Here is a 25,973-nt window from a genome sequence, read left to right on the forward strand (position 1 = left end):
TGACGTCACCAAGGGTTTCACGTGGCGTTTTGACGTCACGGCTTCAACGAGGCCCTCTCCGATCCTATCGCCCGCTGCGTGCAGGCGACTGCTGCGAGGCCGCGCACGTGGTCACGAGCCGGCCCGGGGCCTGTAGCTCACTCGTTAATCGCAAGTTAGTTTGTAATCGCTAGTTAGTTGTTGTTGTTGTTGGTGGTGGTTGTTGTTGTTGTTGGGTAGCGATGTCGCGCGTGTTCGAGGGGTTCCGCGCGCTCGGCTTGTACACGGGGCCCGTGCCGCATGTGGTGCGGGTCCACAGGCGGCACCAGCAGGCGTACGTGCTCACCGCCGTGGGGCCCCGGCTGCACGCGTACAACGTGAGACACACACACGCACAGCTATACATACACAGTTATACACAGTTATACACACTTATACAGAGTTATACACAGTTATACATGCACGCGTACAACGTGAGACACGCACACGCAGCTATACACACACAGCTATACACAGTTATACACACACAGTTATACACAGATATACATACACAGCTATATACAGCTATACACAGTTATACATAATTATACACATGTACACAGTTATACACAATTATATACAGTTATACACAGTTATACACAGCTATACATACACATGTACACGTGAAACACACACACACAGCTATACATACACATGTACAACGTGAGACACACAGTTATACACAGCTATACACACACAGTTATACACAGTTATACATACACAGTTATACACATGTACACAGTTATACACAATTATATACAGTTATACATACACAGCTATACACAGTTATACATACACATGTACACGTGAGACACACAGCTATACATACACATGTACGACGTTATACACATACACAGCTATACACAGTTATACATACACATGTACAACGTGAGACACAGTTATACATTATACACAAGTGTGCGCACACGTGTGTACACTATACACAAGTGTGTACACACACGTGTGTACACTATACACAAGTGTGCACACACACACAGCTGTACACTATACACAAGTGTGCACACACACGTCTGTACATTATCCACAAGTGTGCACACACACACAGGCCTATAGAGTATACACAAGTGTGCACACACACACAGCTGTACACTATACACAAGTGTGCACACACACACGTGTGTACGCTATACACAAGTGTGCACACACACAGCTACACATTATACACAAGTGTACATTATACACACGTGTGTACACACACGTCTGTACATTATATACAAGTGTGCACACACACATCTGTACACATACAACGTGCAGGACACGAGTAATCATGCCCAGTACACGCATGTCTGCTGTACACCGTGCACTCGTACAGCTAAGGGTTTCCAGATTGATAACTCGTTTCTTTAGAACTGCTGTTTGTGTTTTAGTTTGCGTTGTCTTTCCACCGCACCTCCGATTAGCGCGGTTGGCTAAGTACGGTGCGAAAGAAGTTCAACAACTGTACATGCACCCGTGTGTGTGTGTATATACACACAGAAACATGTATACACATCAAGGCGTAGCCATTGGGGGGGGGGGGGACCAAATCTTCCAGGGTGTCTGGGGGTCCCAACCCAGAAAAATATCTAAATTTTAAAACTATTTTCCTGCCTAAAATATTTTAAAATTTACTCACACATGGGATGGACTTTCTTATTTTTTCCAATAATGTCTAATAGTGTATTGTATTAAATTGCTCTTTTTTTATTTTTTACCATTTATTGTTACATTGTATGTAATGGCAGAGATTAGGGATTAATAAAGTACAACCATAACCACAATCATATAAACAGAAATCTATGCGTTGATTTATATGAAGACAAGTCCAGATGTTGTGGCCAAGGTTTAGCAAATTGTTGTTTTTATTTACATAGCATAGCAATTGTTTTTTACAGCAATATATTGTGGAGGACATTTTCAGCATATTTGAATATTGAGGGGTATGTGTCCCCCCAATAAATATTATGATTACGGGTGCGTGCACACGGCGTGATGAATACACGCAGATGCGCATACTTTAGACAGCCAATATACATCTGTACAACATAATAATCATTCACCTTTACAGTATATTGGTCTGCTTAATTATGTTGTTGCGTTCTCCACAACGACGCGAATTATCAATTTGAGTTGTGTATCGTATAGTGTTGCGTCGAACTTATCATGACCCATCTACGCCTTTCACTCTAGCACCTGGCAGGCCAGAGCATGAGAGAGGTGTGCTCTGCAAAAGGCCCATTGCCCAAAACGTCGCCTATTATATACTTTTGAACGGCAGTGTTATTGACGAATATGTTTATTGTGTAGTTATTTGTGCTTGTACACCACTGCCAAAGCAGTGTCACCAAATCGGAGTCTTTATAGACGAGATAATGGTTGAATACGGGACATCTGTGAAATAAATATTCAGATTCTGAATAAATGACTGACCACGTCTTGTGTGTGTTCCACAGGTTAACAAGCTTGGAATTGTCTCCATCAGTGAGTGATGCACATGCGCGCGTACGGACACACACGCTCAAAAATACATAGATTGTCTCCCTTGGAGACATTCAAATTGGTGGGGCAAGTGCTGTGAGCAGGCGCTTGTTCACAATCATAATATTTATTTATAGTGGAGGAATGCTATGAGCTATGAAGCGCTGTTTCACAAATGTCCAGTAGGACAGGCTAGAATGTTACAACAACAAACAATAAACAACACACGATAGGAGTGATAATTATAGGAAAGGTAAACAAATAGCTTTTAAAGTATGTACAAATATAAAACAAAAATTCTTTTCTTTCCAGGTAATGGCCACTGTACTTTTTGTATTTCAGAAACCTGGCCACAAATTATAACTCGACGAAGTGGCTTATGTGGAAATTTATAGCAGCAAAATTGTCTATGTTTCTAAATGTGGCGCAAGAGAGGATGGTATGGCCAGCACCACGTCCGCCCACAGTTATGTCCCCAGTGATGATGTTCACGCACACACAAACCGCGCGAGGTACCCGGTTAAGGCTGAGTCGACGTTGGAGAGGTCCAGCATAGGTCAGAGGTCGCAACCGGGTACCCGATACCCGTACCCTACCCGATACCCGGCTACCCGTACCCGGCTGGGTACAGGTACGGGTACCCGTTTGCGACCCTTGTGTGGCCGGGTACGGGTACGGGTAGGCCGTGAGTCACTGGTGAGTAACCGTTTGTCACTCATTTCGGGTAGGGTACGGGTACGGGTAGGGAACGGCTACCCGTACCCGGCCGGGTACGGGTACCCATTTGCGACCCTGGTGCGGCCAGGTACGGGTAAGGAATCAAAACCCGTTTGCGACCTCTGGCACAGGTTTAGTTCATTCTCACACAGATAATTTGATTCGTGCATTGTGAGCGTAAGAATCAATATTAATGCAGCGGTGCATGCCCGGCCATATTGCAACTCTATAGAGTATATACTAAAATCTAATAATGATAACCCTTTGCCAATGCAGTGCTGGGTGAAGGCCTCCCAACACTGTGTCGGTCGTAGATGTTTGACCATACTTCACCGCACTGGACAGTGTGAGTTGGTGAAAGGGGTGTACAGTGTACTGGTCCAGATATTCCCCACCATAACATTAGCTGTGGCCGGGAATCATACTCGGGTTATTGTGTTCAAAGCGCGGTGCGCGAACCTCTCCGATATTGCTCCACCTCTTGTCGTTAATGTTTCAAGTGTATAGATTATTTCTAATTAATTCCTAATCAATACATTGCTGTGAAGGGCATCATACATCACAGGTGAGACCAGCATTACAAACAGGCAGTATTGATGTTGTGTTACTCTCTGCAGCTTCCAAGTGCAGTGAATCTCGTCAGATCTTGGAAAGCTTTGCATGGCCGGGCCTGGTTATTACTTGGATGGGTAAACAGCAAGACTTTCCAAGTGCTGTAGACACGATACTAATGTGGCTAGGGATGGCAGTGCTGAGTGTCTTCCCCTGATATGAGTGGTGGGTGTTTTCCGGGTTCTCCGGTTTCCACGCACACGAAGTCAAAAGCTCATTGATGGAAGTGGCACAAACATCCCAAGGCAAGAGGGCCGATAGACTAAGTCATTTATCTTAGTACGTGGCGATGTACAGGTTATATATGTTGTTACCCATTTTTGGAATTGGCCAGAAATTCCCAGTGCATCAGGACCCTTCTGAAAACAAAGTACTTGACTTTTGAGCAAGGCTTTCCCCAAGAGGTAGTTGTTGTTGTTACAAGCGACTTCACTGCAACTTCACCATTCCCCTCACAGGCAATGCCCTCCCAGAAGACATCAGCTGCCTCGCAGCGAACCGCATGTTGGCATTTGCGGCGTACGGAAGCAAGATCGCTACCATCGCTCGCGGGAAAGAGGTGGGTGTACAGCATCGCGGTGTGGGCAAGCGGATGCCGAAGGGAGAGACCTCGCGTTACCAGATGTGATTTTGCTCGTGTCTCCCTTTCTTGTGATTTGTACTTGTCGTCTACAACCAGTGAGAACATTCTGCATTTTTTTCTAGATTAGAAGTTTTCGTGACTGCAAGGGTCCATACTCTATGGTTTTTTCGGTAAAGTCACGTAGGTAAAAAATACAATAAAAATAATTTAAATCACGACGTTTCGGAGGCAACACAAGCTTCCGTCTTCAGGTGGCACCGTCACAGCAAAATTACTTTACTGAAAAAACAAAAGAGTATTCTGCATTTTGTCCGCATCTCTTCCTTACTTCCTTACCAAGGCTCGTGCATTCCCATAACCTTAGTGTTATTTTAGTCGTGTTTCATGCATTGTTTTGTGTACACCTCGGTATTTACTGTACTCTTTAAATTAACTTGAAATAAATCACCATGTGGCACGTTCCAACACATACATACAGCTGTTAGACATTTGATGTGTTGATATGTATATTTTCGCAGATATTGATTCAGAAATGAAATGGTCATGTGGGTTGCAAGCATTTAACAATGCACCAGTCATTGTTTCAGCTCGCCGATACGTTTTAATAATTAAATTAAAGTATCTTATAAAAAAAATTGGTTGTGAAAATTGTTCTTCAACTTACCGAAGAGCTGAAGCAATCGTAATTGGTGCGTTAAACGCTTGCGAACGCGACCGTATCATTTGTTTGGCTATGTCAGGTGGTAGGGTGTCTCTTGGATTTAAATGTAGACAGATTATTCCGCGGTCTAACCCAGAGATCGGTGATGCATAATTTTCATGTGTGGCAGAACCGATAATCAATTTGAATATATTTTTGTTTGCATGCAATTATCGATAGCTTCAATAAAATGATTTTGAGCAACCCTAGTTTTGAGGTGCGGTGGGCGGAGGAGGACACTTGCCCGTTGCCTGAACGGGCGTTGCGTGTGCGTGTGTCCGTGCGCCCCCCCATCGAGCAGGTGGTGCACACCTACGAAGGGCACTCGGGAGAAGTCCACCTCCTCCTGCCGTTCGGAGACCACCTGGTGTCCGTGGACAGAGACAACGTCCTCGTGGTGTGGGACGTTCAGACGGAAGGTGAGCGCGTCTGGCATGTTGAATCTGTGTGCACGCGGATTTGTGTGCTGTCGTTTGCGTGCGAATGTGTGAGGGCTCGTGTTGGTTGTAGCTCAGTGGTTCGCGCGCTGCGCTACAAACCAAGTGACCTGAGTTCAATTCCCGCTCAAGGCCGCCACCAGTGATGATTATTTGAATTGTTCCTGGGGCCCCCCTAGGTGGACTCGGCCTTAAGTAAGTACCTGGTCCGGTGTGTAAACATCATCACTGGGGAGACCAAAGCAGGTGGACATGGTGTTAGCCACCCACCCCCTCATGTGCCGTACCTGCCTTCATAGGCGCTGGCTAACAGCACTTGCCTCATCAGCCTGTTGAAGTCCATATGGGGAATCTTTGTGTTTAAATCCACGGTGTGACCAGCACCACACTCTTGGCATTAAAGCCAGCACTCCGACCCATACACAATCCACTGCTGGATGTGAGTTCTCCGTGCCGTGGGGCTCGTCTGAGTTATTGTACATACTTCACCACTTTGGTTGATTTGGTGAAGGCGGGGGAGTATATATGTGCAATACAAGAATGGATTTACCACATTACTGTATGCCAACGATCACTTAGCACGGCCCTGAACCCACCTATGACAACCGAGCATACATGGTGGTCCCTACTATACTTGACAAAAAGGGATTTAATGAATGGGGTGGATTAATGACTGCCAATTGTGACTGATAATTACATCAGTTCACATCCATAAATGATGTGGAAGCTCATCACAACACACAAAAATAGTGCAGGCTGCAATACAAATACATTGTGCAACACACAAAGCTGTGCGTTGCATTTACAGTTTTATGCAGACCACAAGCAGTTACTTTAGAGCTGGTGGGCTACATGCAGTTCAGATCTCTGTTGTTAAATCTAGTTAATCACGTCGCGGCGAGGTGCGCGACACGTTACGTGTGTACCAGCCACACCGCGACCCCTTCCCTCTTAACATGATATTTCACCTCGTGCCGCCCTCCCTGCTCCCTCCGTTGTTTCCCAGAGGAGTACCTGAGGCTGGAACCCGACCCCCAGGTGTTTGGAATCAGCGCCGTCGTGCACCCCAGCACCTACATGAACAAGGTCCTGCTTGGTTCCCGGCAGGGCCCTCTGCAGCTGTGGAACCTCAAGACTGGGTGAGTCCGCTGTGCCATCGTCACTTCACATATTTACAGTGCCGGTGGCAGCTGTCCCTGTGCAGCACAGGGTGGATGCGGCACTGGCCAGCAAGTCGGCATTTGTCTGCCAGAAGGGAGTGCTGTTGTCACGTGGGTTCCTAAATCAAGTGATTTGCGACTAATTTATCGAATTTGACCCACGACGCTGGCACACACACACACACACGGCCTACTATATTTTTTATGACGCCATGAAATCTTTAAAATCTACTGTGAAACAGGCGGCACATTTATATTGATAATGCAAAATAAATGGTGATTTATAAATGAAATCGCTGTCGTGCATTTCTGTGGTGGATATATAAAATGTTTGATACAATAACGATTAGCATGTGCCACCCTAGGTGGTACCGATTATCCACTTACGGGGTAGGCAATGGATCTAGGAATGCTTCGTCATGGTTTTGAGGACTCGCCTGAAAACACATTTATTTTCTCTTGCATATCCGTCTGTGTAGGGTTCTGTTCCTATTGGGTTTAAATATTGAGGGTTTTTACTGCGATTGTGTTGCGAAGCGCTATCAGGCCTTGGGTGAATAGCGCTATATAAAACTGAGTTTTACTTACATGTTTTAAATGGTTGCCGCAGTGAAATTGTGAAACCATTAAACGTGCATTCCCGTATCCCTGGGTGTGTCTGTGCTTGTTACCATACTCACATCGACCCGTGTCTCCCCCCACACAACAAACAGAAAGCTGCTCTTCACATTCAAGGGATGGGGTTCAGAAGTTACTTGCCTGGAGCAGGTAGGTGTTGTGTATAAACAAAGACAAAGATCCCCCTTATAGCCTAAACACACTGTTGGGGCAAGTGCTGTTAGTGAGCACCTATGAAGGCCAGCACTGCAGACGGAGGGGGTGGGTGGCCAACACCACGCCCGGCCGCATTTGTCTCCCCAGTGGTGATGTTTACACGCCACACTAGGTACTCATTTAAGACTGAGGCGACCTAGGGGAGGTCCATAACCGATTCAGTATATTGGCACTGGTGCTTGCCATGAGCAGGAAACTAACTGGGGTTCGCTGGGTTCGTAGCGTGCTAACCACTGCACTACCGCTCCCCACATAGACACGCACATACACACACACCGTGTAAACAACGCTAATGTCTGGAGCTGGCCAAACATCGCGACATCCCAATTCTGGCCGTAACAAATCGTCGTCGATTGTTATGCCCGCGGCAAAAACACATTGAATCGCTCGTGTAGGAATTAGTTTGTTCAATTTGTAATATGTAACGTGTTTACGTCTCTCCTGTGGCCGCAAGACGCTGTTCATACACCACAATGTTAAGCAAAAAAAAATAACAAATCAATTTACTTGTGACAATTCATCTGATCGCCATGGGGAAGGGGGGTTGGAGAAGGGAAGTAATAATTTCACTTTAAATCCCAATGCAGGACCCTCCTGACAAAATAAAGTCTTAAGGCTCGATGAGGCTTTCTGACTAAGAGTGCCAATATTTAGCCTGAGATACCACATTCTCTTAAGGTGGCTGTCTGTGCATTTGTCCAGGAGTTAATGATGGCTGTGTCTTAAGCTGTGAGCTGTCGCCACTTAAAACCGGGGTTTAAATTGTGGTTTCAGCTCCCGCTGATTAAAACAGGCTCTCAAGCCTAGTGCATTGATGTTGGCTTTGGTCGGTGGTTGTGGTTGTATGCTCTGATTCAATGTGTCTGTCGATCGTTTGGCCATGGTGGTGGGTTTTTGTAATTAGTGGCTCTCTGACGGTTGTAGTTAATCGTTGTGTTTGGTGGTTGGTTGAAGTTGCTGTCTGGTAGTGGCCATATAATAATAATAGAGTGTATGACTGCACCACGATTTGCTCATTCGCTCACTCGCCTCACCTACCTCACCTCCCTTCAGGCCCCAGCGGTGGATGTTGTCGGTGTGGGCCTCCAGTCCGGCTCCGTGCTCCTGCACAACATCAAGGTCGACGAGACGCTCATGAAATTCCACCAGGACTGGGGCCCTGTCACCTGCATATCCTTCCGCACAGGTGGGAGCGCCCCGTACCCTGCATGGCCGCTAGGGAGTCCTATTGGGGAATTCGAGATGTGTCCGCCCCCCCCCCCCCACTTCTGTGCATGGCAACTTGTAAGTCCATGTGCAGGTCACATCCTCAGGGGGAAGCTGAATGGATGACTTCCATGCCGCCTCCGTTGAGTCCACCCGAGGTTAACAATGTAGTGCACGAGCTGGTCAGGGTTGCCCACTATCACATGCTGGGTTCACCCCCTGAGCCGCATTGCGCTCCGCTGTCAACCACAATGCCCCACCGCAGAGCCCTATAACAGTCTGTGTGCATTGTGGTCACCCATCCAAACCGTGTATCCATTCTCAGTCCTGTTTAGTTTCTGAGATCTGACGAGAGCATGCACTCCTATTTGTTCATAGGCACTTAAGTGTAAATGATAATTACGAGAGAGACCTGAATGCCGTGTTTAACTTACGAGTGTCTATGTGGTTTAAGCCCCCGACTTGCAATACGATGGTCACCAGTTCATATTCTTGGTTCCTTCGGTAAAGTCAAGTAGAAGGGAAATAATAAAAAAATTACATTATAAAATTCTCACGACGTTTCGGCCACAACGCAAGCAGCCGTCCTCAGGTGAAGAACAGAGCTATCGGAAAGACATCGTCCTTATTTTTTTTATGTTTTATTTTATTATTTCCCTTCGACGTGACTTTACCGAAAGAACCAATAATATGAATCCCTGCAGTCACGAAAGCTTTACATCGAAAAGGTCACTAGTTGGTGCCTTTATGGCCGTGTTGTAACTCAACGTTCGTCCCTATCGCGGGTCCTTTGTCGCAGACGGTCCGGCCGTAATGGCCACAGGAAGCTCCCTGGGCCACATTGCACTCTGGGACCTGCACGACAGGAAGCTGTTGGCACAGATGCGGGACACGCACGCGGCCGCCATTGCCGGGGCGACCTTCATCCACAACGAGCCACTGCTGCTCACGACGGCCGGGGATAACGCCATCAAGGTGCGTTCACGCTTCCCCGTCGCTCTGGGACACTGCCTCTCCGTGCATTCCGCCTGTTTCCTCTCGTGCCTCGGTCTTTCCGCGTGTCTTTCTGTGCATCTTCAAGCATCCGTCATTCCCCAATGTGTCACGATTCCAAGAACACAGGATAAGATGTTACTATCCTTTGTGCAAGCACTTCCAAGAGTTCATGAACAGTGAGCCTGGTGAAATTTGGGGAGCGCATCGTCAGTAAGTGTACCTTTGGTTCCTAGGGTGTTTCGGCCTTTCACACTATACACCCTCCCCAAAGGCGGCCAGCGACAGGGTGATCAATCCTAAGCTTGCGTCCCATGCGCAATTAGTAATAGGAGTTGCCTTGTTGTTGAGAGCCAACATCCCATGGGACTATGCATGGCAGGGGCGTCCTCCTCCTCCCTGAGTCAAGCATTGTTGACCGCATACCTCCTGGCCCTCTCACTTCGGGGCCCAGCTGGGGTCTTTCTTATGCCGAGTCTTCTCCTCTTCCTTCTCGTACGTCCCTGATTGTCCCTGAACCTCCTCTTGTCTACCCTCGCCTCCCTGTGTGCCTGATTCTCCATATCTGTGCCCTTGTGTTCCGTGCTCTCCTTCCTTGTCATCCTCATTGCTTCCTTTTTTCCTCAGGGTATGTCACATGCCTCCCTGTATCTCTCTGCCACTGCCCCACTTTGTCTTGCCTCGCCTCTCCCCCACTCTTTACTGAGTATCCTCTCATCCCCCCCCCCCCCTCCCAATGCCTTTCCAGTGTGTTCTACACCTTACCACACCTCCTCATGGCGGCCTCCCTTTGCTCCCCCCAGGTGTGGGTGTTCGAGTCGGCGGGGGGCAGCCCCAGGCTGCTGCGCGAGCGCTGCGGGCACAGCGCTCCGCCGACGAGCATCCGCCACCACGGCCAGGATGGCTTCAACATCCTGAGCGCTGGTGAGAGGGGCCCGCTCGGCCAGGCAGCAGGCCAGACATTGACAGCCAGACATTGACACAAATGGATTAGCATCAATAATAATACAGGTTTTTTTTGGGTTAGGTCGCGTAAATATATAAATGTGTCGTTAAACCCACCACCACCCGACACAGCCAACTAGTAAGGGTTGTCACGTAAACAGAACGTGGCCAATTCGTCACTAGTACAGCACACCGGTGTGTTGGAGAGTAAAGCCACAACATTTACAATCTGAGTACGACGTTTTGCCAGTAATTACAATCCTCCTGTTTCGTTCCTTAAATAGAGGGTTAGATGTGATGACGCCACTTGTGTGCTCTTCTTGCGCGAAATGGGGGGGGGGGGGATTAATGGATGCGTATAAATGACTGTGGGTATCCATTTCCGTTTGGGTTATTTATATGGTAATCAACATACATTATGCATGCCCATTACGTACGGCCATTGTTCTTGTACTTCCTGTCGATTGTGTGTGCTAAAATAGCCGTACCAACGGTAATCCTTATTGAAGTATGGTGACCTGTTTAACGACACATTTATATATTTATGCGATCTAACCCAAAAAACCTCTTATGGATGATATTGGTTGCGAAAGCCTTCGTGTTAAAATAAATAGAGAAGCAGACAACCAGACAGCCAGTCTGTGTCCGTATCTCCGAGTCTTAACCATGTCCGTCAGTGCATCTGTCTCTCCGTGTCAGTGTCTGTCCGTATCCAAGTCTGTCTGTCCGTACCTGTTGCGTGTCTGACCGTGCTTGTCCACGTGTCCCCCGCATGCATGCCTGCACAGGACAGGACGGGACGCTACAGTCCTTCTCTGTGGTCCACGACCGATTCAACAAAAGCCTGGGCCGCGGTAATGACCGCACCAGGAGTTCGCGGGGCCTCTCATCGACATGAACACAACCACAAATCACCGTCAATAGCTCCATCGACACCATTACCATCGCCACCGTCATTAACGTGACTACCGTGACGGTATCGGTCCGTGGCGCTGTTGGTGAAGTTACTGGAGTTGGTTGTTATGTTCAGAGTACTCGTGGCCACACCAATGTTCCTGGAGTTTATCTTGATGGTGGTGGTTGCATTAATGGTGCTTGTAGTCGTATAGATCGTTTTAGTGACCATGACAACAAGTACAAATCTCCATCATCACCTTCTTGATCACCATCAGCACCACAGACGTAAACATAGTCACTATTACTGTGATCACCATCTACGTGATCGCCAACGCCACCAACAGGTCTATCAACTTCGCCACTATCAACGTGACCACCAGCACCATCAACATATACCATGAATGTAACCCCCGTTACCATCAATACGACAACAGTACCATTAATGTGACTGCAAGAATCATTGATACGATCACCACAAGTGCCATCAACGTGACCACCATCAACATGGTCTCCGGCAACCCTAACAATGTTGCCTTGTGTACTATGAACATAAACAACAGCATCATAATCCCTACCGACATCATCATCGTCATCTCCATAATCGGCCCGCCTACATTCACCATCTGTAATGCGTGTGTGTGCATGTGCCTCTGCTCCTCCCAACACTTCCCACGCGCGCCGCGTGAAACGTGAAGGCTCCATCAACAAGAAGAAGTCAAAAAAGAAAGGGCTCAAGCTGGACACGATGAAGCTGCCACCCATCTGCGCGTTCGCATCAGGTCTGTGAGCAATCGCACATGTGTGAGATGGAGTTGAGTGTTTTATCAAACGACGAGTGATGACGATGGTGATGATAACGATGACAAGTTGAAGATGAGTATGGTGATATAATGCCGTTCATGTTGGTTCTTAATATGAGTATGGTGCTGTTGATTATGTCTCGGATGACACTGGTGGTGATGATGATCCTGAAGATAATGCGAGCTTCTGCGTGTCCCCTCATATCCCCAAGTGCTCCTCCTGTAACCCTCTGTGTCCGTGCCATGTCCCTTTGTGTCTACTTGTGTGTTCGCATGTGTTCCCGTACGTCCCTCTGTCTCCTCGTGTGTCTCTCGTTTTCCCATGTCCGTGTATCTCCCGCATTTCCCCACTTGCCCACGTGTAGCCAAGTCTCCGTATCCCCACACGTCCCTGCATATCCCCCACGTTTCTGCGTAATCTTACCCGTCCACACGTACCCATGCGTACTGCGTGCCTGCTCGTCACCGTGTCCTCTCGTGGACCCGTGTGCGCCCCCGGTGTGTCCACACTTGTTGCTGGGTGTCTCGTGTGTGCGCCTGCTGGTCCCCTGTATCGCCCTGTCATCACGTTTCCCTGTGTCCCACTCCCCCTCCCACCCTCCTACGCATCCGTCAGAGACGGCACGTCAGAGCGACTGGGACGGCATCGTGTCGTGCCACCGAGGCTTCGTGAGCGCGAGCACGTGGAGCTTCCTGCGCGGATCCATGGGGAGCCACCGACTGGAGCCGGAGAACATGAAGCGCGACCGCACGGACCCCACCACCGCCACGGTGCGACGCCTGCCACGCCGCACCACACCATACCCTACTTTACCAGCAGTACTAGACCATCACAATGCATAGCGCTGCACCGCACCATTGCACACTACACGCAGAACAATTACAGTGCAAGAAAGAGAAAATAGAATGGGGAGAAAAGACTAAACGCTTATCGAGTGCGCACGATTGACAACAACGCAAAAATACCAAACAAACCGTTGATGCTCACCACGCTGGCATTGGTTGCAGGCGGTGACCGTTTCTCCCTGCGGAAACTTTGCGATCATCGGCCTCTCCTCCGGCCACGTCAACGTCTACAACCTGCAGTCGGGCCTGCCGCGCGGCTCGTTCGGCTCGCCCACGGGTAACGCCACAACCCTCGCACGTCTGGGTTAACCCACACACGCCCGGTTTAACCCACGCACAGGAAGGGGTAAGGCTGGGCATGGCACGACCTTAATATGGCCATATTACAGTGGCGTTGAAGTCACGGCCAGCGGCCCAGGCGTCGCCCTACAGAGAGGGTGTCGGGGTGGTGTAAATTGGACTGGGCCACCAATTTTTCATGCCTTGCGCCCGTGCCGATGCCAACCACATCCCGCCACTGGTCACAGCGCTCAACTCACAAGTGTGATGACCTCTCCCGCTGTTGGCCGTGACCTGACCTCGTGATCTGTCTGCCCTATCCCGTCGTGACAACGAGCAGCTCACAGGGGCCACGTGCGAGCCGTTGCCCTCGACCATCTGGGTCAGATGGCCGTGTCGGTCGGGGGGGACTCGGCACTGCGGGTCTGGGGTTTCAAGTCCCGCGCGCTCCTCCACGAGACCCTTCTCCCCGCCGCGCCGGGCGGCGCCATCCTGCACCGCGACAGGTGACCTCCCGGGGTGTGCGGACTGCGAGAGAGACGAGCCGATTGAGGCAGGGAGCTCTGCCAGCTTCCCAAAGAGGCTGCCCCCCCCCCCAGCACGTGAAGAGAAACGTCGGGCATCGTACCAAATAGCACGTGCGGTGCAACCCGAAATCCCGGCGCGCGAGCGAGGCGGCGGTGGTGCCTCAAAACTGTAGGAAACGAGAGGTCGGGTTTTAGACGAAAGGCAACGCTTGTTCAGAAAATAATTCGGATGAATGACGAAAATAGATTGGATGTGTCTTGCGAGTGAATGCAGACGTGAACCTACAACCCTCGCTATGTCTGTTGTGACGTACAAGGAAAAAGAAGCAGAGGGAGACAAAGAATGAGACTGATTCGGAGGATAAAGAAACTACGTTGGAACTGAAGGGTGCGAGTGCGACTGAAGCAATGAAGCTAAAGGGAGTTCATTCGGCCCCTTGTCACTTCTCAAGCTGACAGGAGGGAAATGAAGAAGGAATGAGATGGCAGGTGGCAGAGAGGAGGAGGGTAGTGAGAGGAGCTGGGAGGGGGGGGCCTTGTTTGCATTAGGAGAGGGGCTCGTGGGAATTCACCGTCGCGCTCGAGGCGATGACCGGAGCCAACGGCTCAGGCCAGTGGTGGAAATTTCAAGTTCCCGTGAAGTGGACAGTCTCTAGCAGGGGGCCAATTAAACAAATGGACAACGGAGCAGCAGCGCTCATCTCTGTGGGAGTAACGGGGGGGGGTGGGTGCTTAGACACTGGGAGAAGAGGACTCTTACAGCTGTCTTTGATGGTGGTGGTGATAGCAATGACGGTTGCTGGTTTTGGGCGTATCGAAGGTGATGGAGTTTTGTGGTATATGCGATTGTGTTGTAGGGAATGATGTGTAGTCATGTTGGTGGTGGCATTGAATAGCTCTGGTGTTGTTGATGGTATTGATGATAATAATAGTACTGTTGGTGATGTTATTGGTGGTGGTGAATCGCTATTGTGTTATTGAAGAAGTTGTAGGTGATGGTTGTATGAATGTTGAACTTATTTCGCACCGTACGTAGCCAGCCATGCTAATCGGAGGTGGTTGAAGTGTTGATGTTGGTGGTAGTGGTGATGTTGGTGCTGCTGATATGGTTTTTGGTGATGTTAATGATGTCGTTGGCGGTGGTGTCGGTGCGTAGTGGTCTGCTCGCCGTCTGGTGCGACGACCTCTCCGTGCTCGTGTTTGACGTGGAGATGAAGAAGATCGTCAGGGTCTTGAGCGGACACGGCGCTCAGATCACAGATGCTGTGAGGATCTACACCCCTCGCCACACGTCACTACACCTCACCTCCACGCCTCCACACCTCACCACACGCCTCCACAAGTGTTTCTTTGTACGTGCGTCTTCATTTTTCTCTGTGGCTTTGTGTGATCAGTCTGGCTGTCTGGTTTTGTCACCGAATATATTAAATGTGTGTGTCCATGTGTACATAGCTGTGGGTATTTTTGTGTTTCTGTGTGTGTGTGTGTATCCACATGTATATCTGTGTCGGCATGTCTCCGTGTGCGCATCTGCATGTCTGTGTCTCCTGTCTGTATCGCTGTGTATCTTCCTCTGCTTGTCTATGTGCGTGTCTGTGTCTCCATCTGCCCGAGTGACTGACTGCACGTCCGTGTAACTCCGTGTCTCCGTGCGTCTTAGACGTTCAGCCCGGACGGACGCTGGCTCCTCACGGCCTCCATGGATCGCAGCGTGCGGACCTGGGACCTGCCCTCGGGCTGGTACATACACGACACACACTACACACACTACACACACTACACACACTACACACACTACACACACACACTACACACACTACACACACACTACACACACACTACACACACTACACACACACTCCACACACACTACACACACACTCCACACACACTACACACACACTACACACACTACACACACTACACACACTACACACACACACTACACACACTACACACACACTACACACACACTACACACACTACACACACACTACACACACACTACACACACACTACACACACACTAAACACACACTACACACACTACACACGCTATGTACAAAGAGAACAGTTCCTCCATATAGCCTTCACAGACTGTTTGGTTAAGTACGTTTAGCCAGCACCTATGAAGGCCAGAACGGCACACACAAGAGGTTGGTAGTGCTGATGTTTATACACTGCACCGGGTACTCATTTCAGTCTGAGTAAACATAGGGGAGGCCCAGGGCAGGTTCAGATAAGTGTGCTAATCGCGACATTTCTAGATACACGTGCCACACCACACACTCTGCATGCATGTTTAACTTTTTTCGCACCGTACGTAGCAACTGTGCTAATCGCACTCACTCTATACACAAGCACTTGCCCACTAGTACTCTCACTATATACGCATACCAAACCACACACTTATTATACACACAAACTCATTACACACATGCCTACTATGAACACACATACACAGTGTACACACACACACACGGTATACACACACGCACTATGTGGTGGTATTGCTGCGGTACTAATGGTGGATTGGTGGTGGTGGTGGTCGCGGTCAAGCCTGGTGGACGTGCTCACCGTCTCCTCGCCCGTCGTGAGCCTCTCCATGTCGCCCACGGGCGACTACCTGGCCACAGCCCTGAGCGACCACCTGGGAATCTACCTGTGGTGAGTTGACACGCTCACCCGCCCACTCACTCCTCACCCACGCTCCTGAGCTCTCGCTTGTCCACCCACTCGTGCGTCAACTCGCCCACACATACTCTTAGTTCTCGCTCGCCCGCCCACACACTCACTCGCCCACACACTCACTCGCCCGCCCACACACTCACTCGCCCGCCCACACACGCTTGTCCACCCACTCGCGCGTAAACTCGCCCACTCACTCACTCGCTCGCTCGCCCACATACTCACTCGTTCGCTTGTCCACCCACTCGCGCGTAAACTCGCCCGCCCACACACTTCACTCGCTCGCTTGTCCACCCACTCACTGAATTGCTCACTGAGCCTCACGAAGGTCAACTCCGTCTTTGTCTTTGCACGCAGCAGGAGTGTGTAGGTATGTGTGTGTGGGATGGTAGTGCAATGATTAGCACGCACTGCATTACGAACCCAACGACCCAAGTGTGGTTCCCGCTTACGGCCAGCACCAGTGACGATATACTGAATCGGTTATGGGCCTCCCCTAGGTCAACTCGGCCTCAAATTAGGACTGGGTGCGATGTGTAAACATCACCAGTGGGGAGACAAAGGCGGCCGGGCGTGGTGCTGGCCACCCACCCCCTCGTGTGCCGATCTGGCTTTCATAGACGCTCGCTAAGGGGCCGGCCATAAATGACGTCACGCGATTTTGGACGATTTTTGACCCCTCCCCCCTTCGTCACACGGCGTCACAAAAAGTCAGACCCCCCCCCTCAAATATGACGTCACAAAGCTCTGCCCCCCCCCCCCCAAAAAAAATAAAACATGCTTCAAAACGCTTTAAACTATTGTCATTGTAATGCGTATTTAATGTAGCGCTGCACTCTGATGTTGTAGGAGAAAACATTAAAAAGTCTATTTAATTAAGTAGAACGTGTCGTCTATATTAATTGAAAGTTGCGCATTTTGATGTGACGTCACATTTCTCAAACCCCCCCCTCTCGTCACACATCGTCACAAATGTCTGACCCCCCCCCCCCCCCAGGTGCGTGACGTCATTTATGGACGGCCCCTAACAGCACTTGCCCCAACAGTCTGTTCAGGCTTCGCAGGAGATCTTTGTTTATATACACGACGTGCGTGTGCTCTCTGTCCAGGTCTAACAGGAGCATGTACACGCACGTGTCCCTGCGGCCGCTCCCGGCTGACTACGAGCCCAGGACGGAGGCTCTGCCGGGAGGAGCTGCTCACGGTGCGCAGAGCACTCGCTCACCCACTCACCAACTCATTCGTTAACTCGTTCACTCACCAGCTCGCTCACCCACTCACCAACTCCTTCGTTAACTCGTTCACTCACCAGCTCGCTCACCCACTCACCAACTCATTCGTTAACTCGTTCACTCACCAGCTCGCTCACCCACTCACCAACTCCTTCGTTAACTCGTTCACTCACCAGCTCGCTCACCCACTCACCAACTCATTCGTTAACTCGTTCACTCACCAGCTCGCTCACCCACTCACCAACTCATTCGTTAACTCGTTCACTCACCAGCTCACTCACCCACTCACCAACTCATTCGTTAACTCGTTCACTCACCAGCTCACTCACCCACTCACCAACTCATTCGTTAACTCGTTCACTCACCAGCTCACTCACCCACTCATCAGCTCATTCATTCATTGACTCACCAACTAATGTATTCACTCGGTTACTTACCCACTCACCAGCTCGTTTATTGGACTCACCAGCTTATTAATGCACTTGCTCACTCACCAGCTCACTCACCAGCTCATTCAGCATCTCATTCATTCACCCATGCACTCGCCACCTTATTCATTCATTTTCCATTGCATCAACTCACTTGCCAAATCATTCTCCATTTCATATGTGCAATAATAACTCACACATTCATCTACTCATTTATCCCATTAACTCCTTTGATCACTTTGAGCAGCTCATTTACTCGTTCGCCATTTCATTGATTTACTTCACTCTGCCATTTTCACACGCATTTACCATCTCATTTGTCATTTAACTCAATTAAATCACCGCTTCGCCCATCTCACTTGAGAATATCATGCACCATGTCAGCCGTTCATTGACTAATTTACTGTCGCCCACGTTCACCGACTCGCTCTATAACGAACTCGCTAGCTATTTTTATTTCACCAAGTAATGTCCGCTGAACTACGTAGATTTTTTTTTTCAGAAGCGACCTGGCCGCAAATGATGGCTCAACTGAAGTGGCTCATCACGTGCAAGTGTATAGCAGCCAAATACTCAAAACGCGTGTTGGTTCTAAATATGGAGCGAAAAACCAGAGGACCCGGAGAAAAATCCACACGACCACGAGGAGAGAGAGACACGCAAACTCCAAATATACACGAGGCATCGGGGTCCAGATCAATCCCACGACCTCCTGCGTACCAGGCAGAGGTCGCAAACGGGTTCTGATTCCTTACCCGTAGCTGGCCGCACCAGGGTCGAAAATGGGTACCCGTACCCCACCCGATACCCGGCTACCCGTACCCGGCCGGGTATCGGGTACGGGTACGGGTACCCGATTGCGACCTATGGGATGAAGCCATGTTGCAGGCGCGGGTGGGTTGATTTTAGGAACTTGAATTGTGAGAGGAGACAAGACGTTGGGAAATGAGTGACAAACAGTTACTCACCAGTGACTCACGGCCTTCCCGTACCCGGTCGCACCAGGGTCGCAAACGGGTACCCGTACCTGGCCGGGTAGCCGGTATCAGGTAGGGTACGGGTATCGGGTACCCGATTGCGACCTCTGATACCAGGCGAGGTAGTTGAGGTCTCACCAGCGTGGTTGCCTCCACCGGGGCGGGCGTAGGTGGTGACGTCGCGGTGCGAGAAGACTTTGGCGACGACGTGGACGGGGGCGACGAGGCGATGGTGTCCGAGTTCCACTCCCCGGAGCAGCTCTCCGAATCGCTCGTCACCCTCTCGTCCGTGCCCGAGAGCCGCTGGAAGAACCTCCTCAACCTGGACGTCATCAGGGCAAGGGCTCGCGCACGCACGCACGCAATGACGACACGACAACAAAGATCCCCCCCCCTTTCCCCCCGTATATACTTGACAAACCAAAAAATATAATACAAAATAATAAAGTAAAAATACAAAATAAGAATAAAGTAAAAAAATAGAAATAACTAAATTAAATCACGACGTTTCGGGCGCGACACAAGCGTCCGTCATCAGGCGGGGACAACCACAGCGAAAAAAACCGCTGAAGTATGCCAAAGAGATGACTGTGACAAGGGATTATATAGCTGAGGGGGGGGGGAGCCAGGGTGAGTGTGGGGGCGGGGCGTGGGCTGGAGGAGAGTGGCAAGCATGGTCCTAATGCTCAACCTACTGCTCAACCTAATGCTCAACCTACTGCTCAACCTAATGCTCAACCTAATGCTCAACCTAAAGCTCGACCTAAAGCTGTGACACGTTGGGGGGGGGGGAGAACTCTGCAGGCTCAAAACACTGCACGGCAAAATTTTTTTTTTTTAAAAGAACCAAAAAAGTACTTGACAGACTGTTGGGGCAAGTGCTGTTAGCTCCGTAGCACCTCAATGAAGGCCGGCACGGTGGCACGCGAGGAGGGGGGTGGGTGGCCAGCACCACTCGCACAAACAACAACACCACTAAGTGGCGGTGACGTCACCACGGCGCTTGTTCCACAAGCGCGCACACAAACGCACGCACTCAAGCATGCTCGCACGCGTAGTTGAGAATTAGTTTTTTCGATGGAGCCACTCTCCTGTACGCCGAGGTAGCATCTCGGAGAAACCTTTCACGCGATAAGCTCCTTTTATCACGTCTCATCTCAACGCATTAGAAATGACACCCCCGCAGAAGGTGGTTCACCACCTAGCTTGCGAGTGGGGAGTTAGTTTGCCAATTGCTATGTGTTATCCCAATTGAGTAATTTGCAGGTAATATTTAGAATTTAGGTCAAAATGTGGACCGTGTACCCAGGCGCACAATTGCCTAATCGTTTGGAATGACGCGCACGCTCGCGTTCGACGCATACGCACGGAAAATATCTTACGCACGCCCACCCACTCACACGCCTCGTGTGTTCCTGTTCAGCACTGTGATCTCGAAGCGGCGTGTTATACCCTACCATAGAATAAAACCAGCATAGAGGAGATTTTTTAAAAATTGCTTTTTTAATTAAACTACGACCCGATATTGCCTTGATTACCACATCCTCTTGTTTGAGTTGACTGTCAGTTCCCGTTGGAAAGAGATGACTGCGGGCTTACTGTTGGAGTGAAGTCACTGTGAGTGTTGACCTTTGGTCGCCTCTTCTTTACAGAAGCGGAATAAACCCAAGGAGCCTCCCCGTGCCCCAGAAAAGGCTCCGTTTTTCCTGCCGACCACTCCAGGGCTGACACCGGCCTTCTGTGCCCCGGCCAACGCAGACTCGCAGGCAAGTCTTTGTGTGTCTGTCTTTGTGTGGGTGTCTCGTGTGAACTGGTCCTGGGCCTCCCCTAAGTCGACTCAGCCTCAAATGAGTACCTGGTACAGTGCGTAACCGTTGCCCCTCGGGAGACAAAGGAGGTCAGGCGTGGTGTTGGCTACCCACCCCCTCGTCAGAGGTCGCAAACGCGTTTTGATTCCTTACCCATACTCGGCCGCACCAGGGTCGCAAACGGGTACCCGTACCCTACCCGAACCCGTACCCTACCCGAAATGAGTGACAAACGGTTACTCACCAGTGACTCACGGCCTACCCGTACCCGGCCGCACCAGGGTCGCAAACGGCTACCCGTACCCGGCCGGGTACGGGTAGCCGGGTATCGGGTAGGGTACGGGTATCGGGTACCCAGTTGCGACCTCTGCCCCTCGTGTGTCGTGCCAACTTTCATAAGTGCTACTCGCTAATAGCGCTTCCCCGAAAGTCTGTTGAAGACTATACAGTGGTTAGCACGCTCTGCTTTGAACCCGGCGACCAAATATCTCAATCGGTTCTGAGCCTCCGCGAGCTTGACTCGACTTTAAATGAGTACCTGGTGCAATGTGTAAACATAATTTCTTGGAGAGGCAAAGGCGGCCGAGTGTGATGCTGGCCATGCCACCCCCAGGCACACTGTCTCAACCTTAATAAGTGCTTGCTAATAGCACTTGCTCCAATACTCTATACAGACATCTTTGAATCTGTTAAGCTTACAAAAGCATAACCGTCGTGCCATTGTGATAGAATGGCGCTTTGTGCGAAAAGAAAGGTGCAAATACCAAATGTATTTTTTTGCGTGTGTGTGCTTTTGTGCGCCTGTGTGTGTGTGCGCCTGTGTGTGTGTGCGCTCGCCTGTGTGTGTGTGCGCTCGCCTGTGTGTGTGTGCGCCTGTGTGTGTGTGCGCCTGTGTGTGTGTGTGCTTTTGTGCGCCTGTGTGTGTGTGTGCGCCTGTGTGTGTGTGTGCGCCTGTGTGTGTGTGTGCGCCTGTGTGTTTCTGTGCGCCTGTGTGTGTGTGCCTGCAGGCCGTGACCAAGGTAGTGCAGCTGGGCCACTTGAATCCCAAGTCGGAATTCAGCCGGAGCCTCGAGGAGGCGTGGGAGTCGAACGACTGTGAGGGCACGGGGAGTTGGGGGGGGTACACACACACGAGAACCCTCGCTAACATTGCCATCGGACGCAGTCGGTAGGGCGCGTAACAATTCAACCACCTGCCACGATTCTGGATGACGCTACAGTTTCATGATGCATCCTTTTCCCTGTGTCCTCCTCTCCATTGTCCTCATCCCTGTGTATCCCCCTCGTCCCCGTGTCCCTCTGTCCCCCCCCCCACCCCCCATCCCCATGTCCCCCCTCCCTCGTCCCCATGTTCCCACCCCCGCCTCGTCCGCGTGCCCCTCCTCACCCCCCGTAGTCTCGGGGCCCCTTGGCGAGCTCTCGTCGCTGCCCCCCGGCACGGTGGAGTCGGAGCTGCGGGCGCTGGGCCCCGCGTGGGGGGGGTCCCCGCTGCTGCTCGCCGCCTTCCTGCGCTCCGCCCTGCACGGCCTGCGCTCCCGCGGGAACTTCCAGCTGCTGCAGGCCCAGCTCGCGCTCTTCCTCAAGGTGCGGGCTTGTAGGGTCATTGTGGTACGGGTCGTGGGTTTGTGAGGTCGTTGGGGTACGGGTCGTGGGTTTGTGAGGTCATTGTGGTACGGGTCGTGGGTTTGTGAGGTCATTGGGGTACAGGGTCATGGACTCGCGGGGTCATCGGGATAAAGGGTCATGGGAACAAAGTTAGGGGTCGTGTAAATGTTAAATCCACCCTTCCTCCAATTAATGATTTAGGATTTTGATTTCATTCAAGAATTTGGTTTTTATATGTGAATAAGATTAGCACCTTACTCGTATGTTCTGTCGCAGTTGTACAGTTCTGTTAGATCCGTTCACCTAAATGTATTGGCAACTAATTTGCATCCTCATTTGCATAAATCTTCAATCTTGCATCGGTCAATTCCTCCCCCTCTCCCCGGCGTGCAACAGCTGCACCTGCGCGAGCTGAGCGAGCACGAGGAGGTGGTGCGCGAGCTGGCGCAGGTGAGCGTCGCTCACGAGGACACCTGGGCCGAGGTGCAGCACCTGATGCTGCACACGCTGTGCGTGCTGGGATACACTCGCAGCGCTCTCTTCTGAGAGCCGCGACGGGGCCCGCTCTCTCTCCGGACTGTTGAGACGCACGTTTAAAGGAAAGGTTGGGGGTGCGATTTATAATCCGGTAGCTGCGTGTGGGTGTTTGTGTGTGTGCCATACGACATTTGAATAACTTTATTGGCACCGGGCACAAGTTTGGGATGCGTCGTGCTTTCTTGATGCGGTACCTACATCGCGCGTACACTCGTAAGCTCGCTCGCAACCTGTGCGCGGGATTCCCACACTCCTGCTTTGGCAGCCTGTACCCATCTTCTCACCTGTACTCTCATGCTCCGTTTCTATGACAAAATGAGAAGTTTTACTGGGTAGTGGTGTAGCGTGGCTGGCATGGTCCCAGGTGCAAGGAATTAAATGGGGAATCCAAGTCTACGCCACTGGTAGTGGGCTATTCCTGGACTTGTTTCTTATCCAAATCTCAGGCTTGTGCAGCACAGAGTGGTAATGGTCCCTCCTGCTTTGTCCCCACTGCTTCCTCCTCTCTGCGGCTGCAGGGAAGCGATCGTAATATTCCTATTCGGTTTCAATTTACGCTTGGCTTAGCGTACTCTATTCCAAACAATAGTGTAATATCCTAATTTTCTGCTGTGGTTTTTTTCACGCAATAACGCCGCCATGGGGTTTGACCTTTAGCGGCGAGCGATGCCATCGACGACATTGCTCTTCCACTTTCCCCTTGTGACGTCACAAACTTTAGAGTTCCGAGGTTGGTCCTGAGTGAGAGTGCACAGCTCCCTGTGAAGTAAGGGAGCCACACTGCCCAGTTACAGCGAAGCCTCGTTGAGGCCTGGCTTGTTCCCATGTATGTATGTTGACATTTTTTCTAACTGTACGTAGCCAACCGTGATAATTGGAGGTGCAGGAGAAGGATAAACTAAACGCCAAAAGCAATGTGTAGTGGTGTAAAATCTATAGGATCTGTAGTGCTACAAGACTAGAATCAATAGTGGTGTAAAACCATAAACATCTGCGAGTCGAATTTAAATTGATTCCACACACGACCACGTACGTGTACCATGTCCAAAAGTCTTGACCATTTCCCGTGAATTGTTACTTAATTTATTAACTCGAGCAAAACGGTGTTGTGTAGAGTCACAGCACAGCCTTGTTCATTTCTTAGTTGCAATTGCATGTTCACGCCACTGCTGACCGAAGGGGCCTCCTCTCGAGGTATTTGGCCTAAATTTTGATTTAAAGCTTTCGTGACTGCAGGGATTCATCTTCTTGGTTCTTTCGGTAAAGTCACGTAGAATGGAAATAATAAAAATAAAACATAAAATAATTCTTACGACGTTTCGGCCACAACGCAAGCAGCCGTCCTCAGGTGAAGACCAGGTCTGTCGGGGAGACAGCGTCTGAAGTCTCCCCGACAGACCTGGTCTTCACCTGAGGACGGCTGCTTGCCTTGTGGCCGAAACGTCGTGAGAATTATTTTTTTATGTTTTATTTTTATTATTTCCCTTCTACGTGACTTTACCGAAAGAACCAAGAAGTATTTGGCCTACTTTACCACTTGGGAAGATGTTTGGGAAGAGGCCAGAGTACCCACACTCTACCCCGCCACACGTGACCTGCCAATCAACTCACTGTGCCGTATCTATTTATACTGCCGGGTGGGAAGAGGCACAGGGGCATTTGAGAAAGTTGGTGGTAACTCAAGTTTAACTGTTGGTGGAAAGTGGGTCAAGTCGACAAGAATCCGGGAAGAGAAACTTGACGGGAAGTGTTGGTGGGAAAGTGTTGGTGGCAACATTTTCTCCGTGGAAAAGTGAAGACGAGAGTTGTTGGGGGCCCCGAATGTTGTACTCGGTAAACATGGCAGGATTCGCAGCTCCACAACATCACACGCACCATCGCACAGCATCGCACAGCATCGCACACATGACCGCATCGCGTCACGCATGACCACATAGTGTCACCCGCATCGCCATGACTACAGATTTGTACAAAAAACACATTGTGCCTACCGTTGCATCCCATTTTTATTGCAAGTAGGGGGGGCGGGGGGGAAACCTTAAAATTTGTTTTAATAAATATTAATTGAGTAAATGGAGCAGGGTTCTGTGAGCTAAAACAAGCTGGCAAGCCAGTTTGTGTGGGGAGCCTCCCCTGTGCGAGGGGCATCTGCTGTACAGGAAATGTGTGTCGAGGGAGACGTGCGCTAACGCGCTGTGCGTATCTATATTTTTGTAAAGCGTTTTCATGGCTGTTCCGCTGCGTTGTCCGGTTGTACCACGTGCTGTTCGGCTCGATGAACGACGTTTCGCTCCACGTGTTGTGGGGCCTTCTTGAGGAATCCGAATAAAGTGGCTCGCTTTCTCACTCGGTTAGTTTGCGTTGCCTGCTGTTGGTGGTGTTGCCTGGTCTTGATGGCGATGAACGGAACGTCGGACATCGCTGCGAACAGCGCAGGGTACAACCAAATACGCACCTGGGAGCTGTACAACAAAACCACAAAAACATTCCCAGGAGAAACTTTTTGTCCCAGTTTTGTCCAAACGCTCTACAGCTCTGGGTGGTGGTGGTGTTGGACAGGTGTGTGGTGGTTACTGGTTTTCTGTGGTTGTGTAAAAACGTAACTTGTCTATGTAAACTGATGGACACATGGACAGAGAACTCTGCGTTGCATAGAAACAAGTGAC

General features: G+C 50.3%; 1 protein-coding gene across 1 annotated transcript; it reads left to right on the forward strand.

Moving 5' to 3' along the window:
* Positions 1 to 25,653, forward strand: WDR36 (WD repeat domain 36). Its single transcript, XM_078598854.1, has 23 exons — positions 1 to 356; positions 2,472 to 2,499; positions 4,284 to 4,384; positions 5,410 to 5,527; positions 6,552 to 6,684; positions 7,419 to 7,473; positions 8,593 to 8,725; positions 9,545 to 9,720; positions 10,542 to 10,662; positions 11,472 to 11,537; positions 12,276 to 12,359; positions 12,997 to 13,151; positions 13,389 to 13,503; positions 13,846 to 14,011; positions 15,189 to 15,297; positions 15,693 to 15,772; positions 16,592 to 16,699; positions 17,830 to 17,924; positions 19,528 to 19,694; positions 21,010 to 21,123; positions 22,173 to 22,260; positions 22,562 to 22,749; positions 23,167 to 25,653. Exons 1-23 carry the CDS (start codon positions 222 to 224, stop codon positions 23,314 to 23,316), a joined length of 2,685 nt encoding a protein of 894 aa, XP_078454980.1. The 5' UTR covers positions 1 to 221; the 3' UTR covers positions 23,317 to 25,653.
* Positions 25,654 to 25,973: the final 320 nt, after the last annotated feature.

The sequence above is a fragment of the Lampetra planeri genome, chromosome 1, assembly GCF_965212315.1.
Source record: "Lampetra planeri chromosome 1, kcLamPlan1.2.h2, whole genome shotgun sequence".
In the NCBI taxonomy this organism is placed as follows: domain Eukaryota; kingdom Metazoa; phylum Chordata; class Hyperoartia; order Petromyzontiformes; family Petromyzontidae; genus Lampetra; species Lampetra planeri.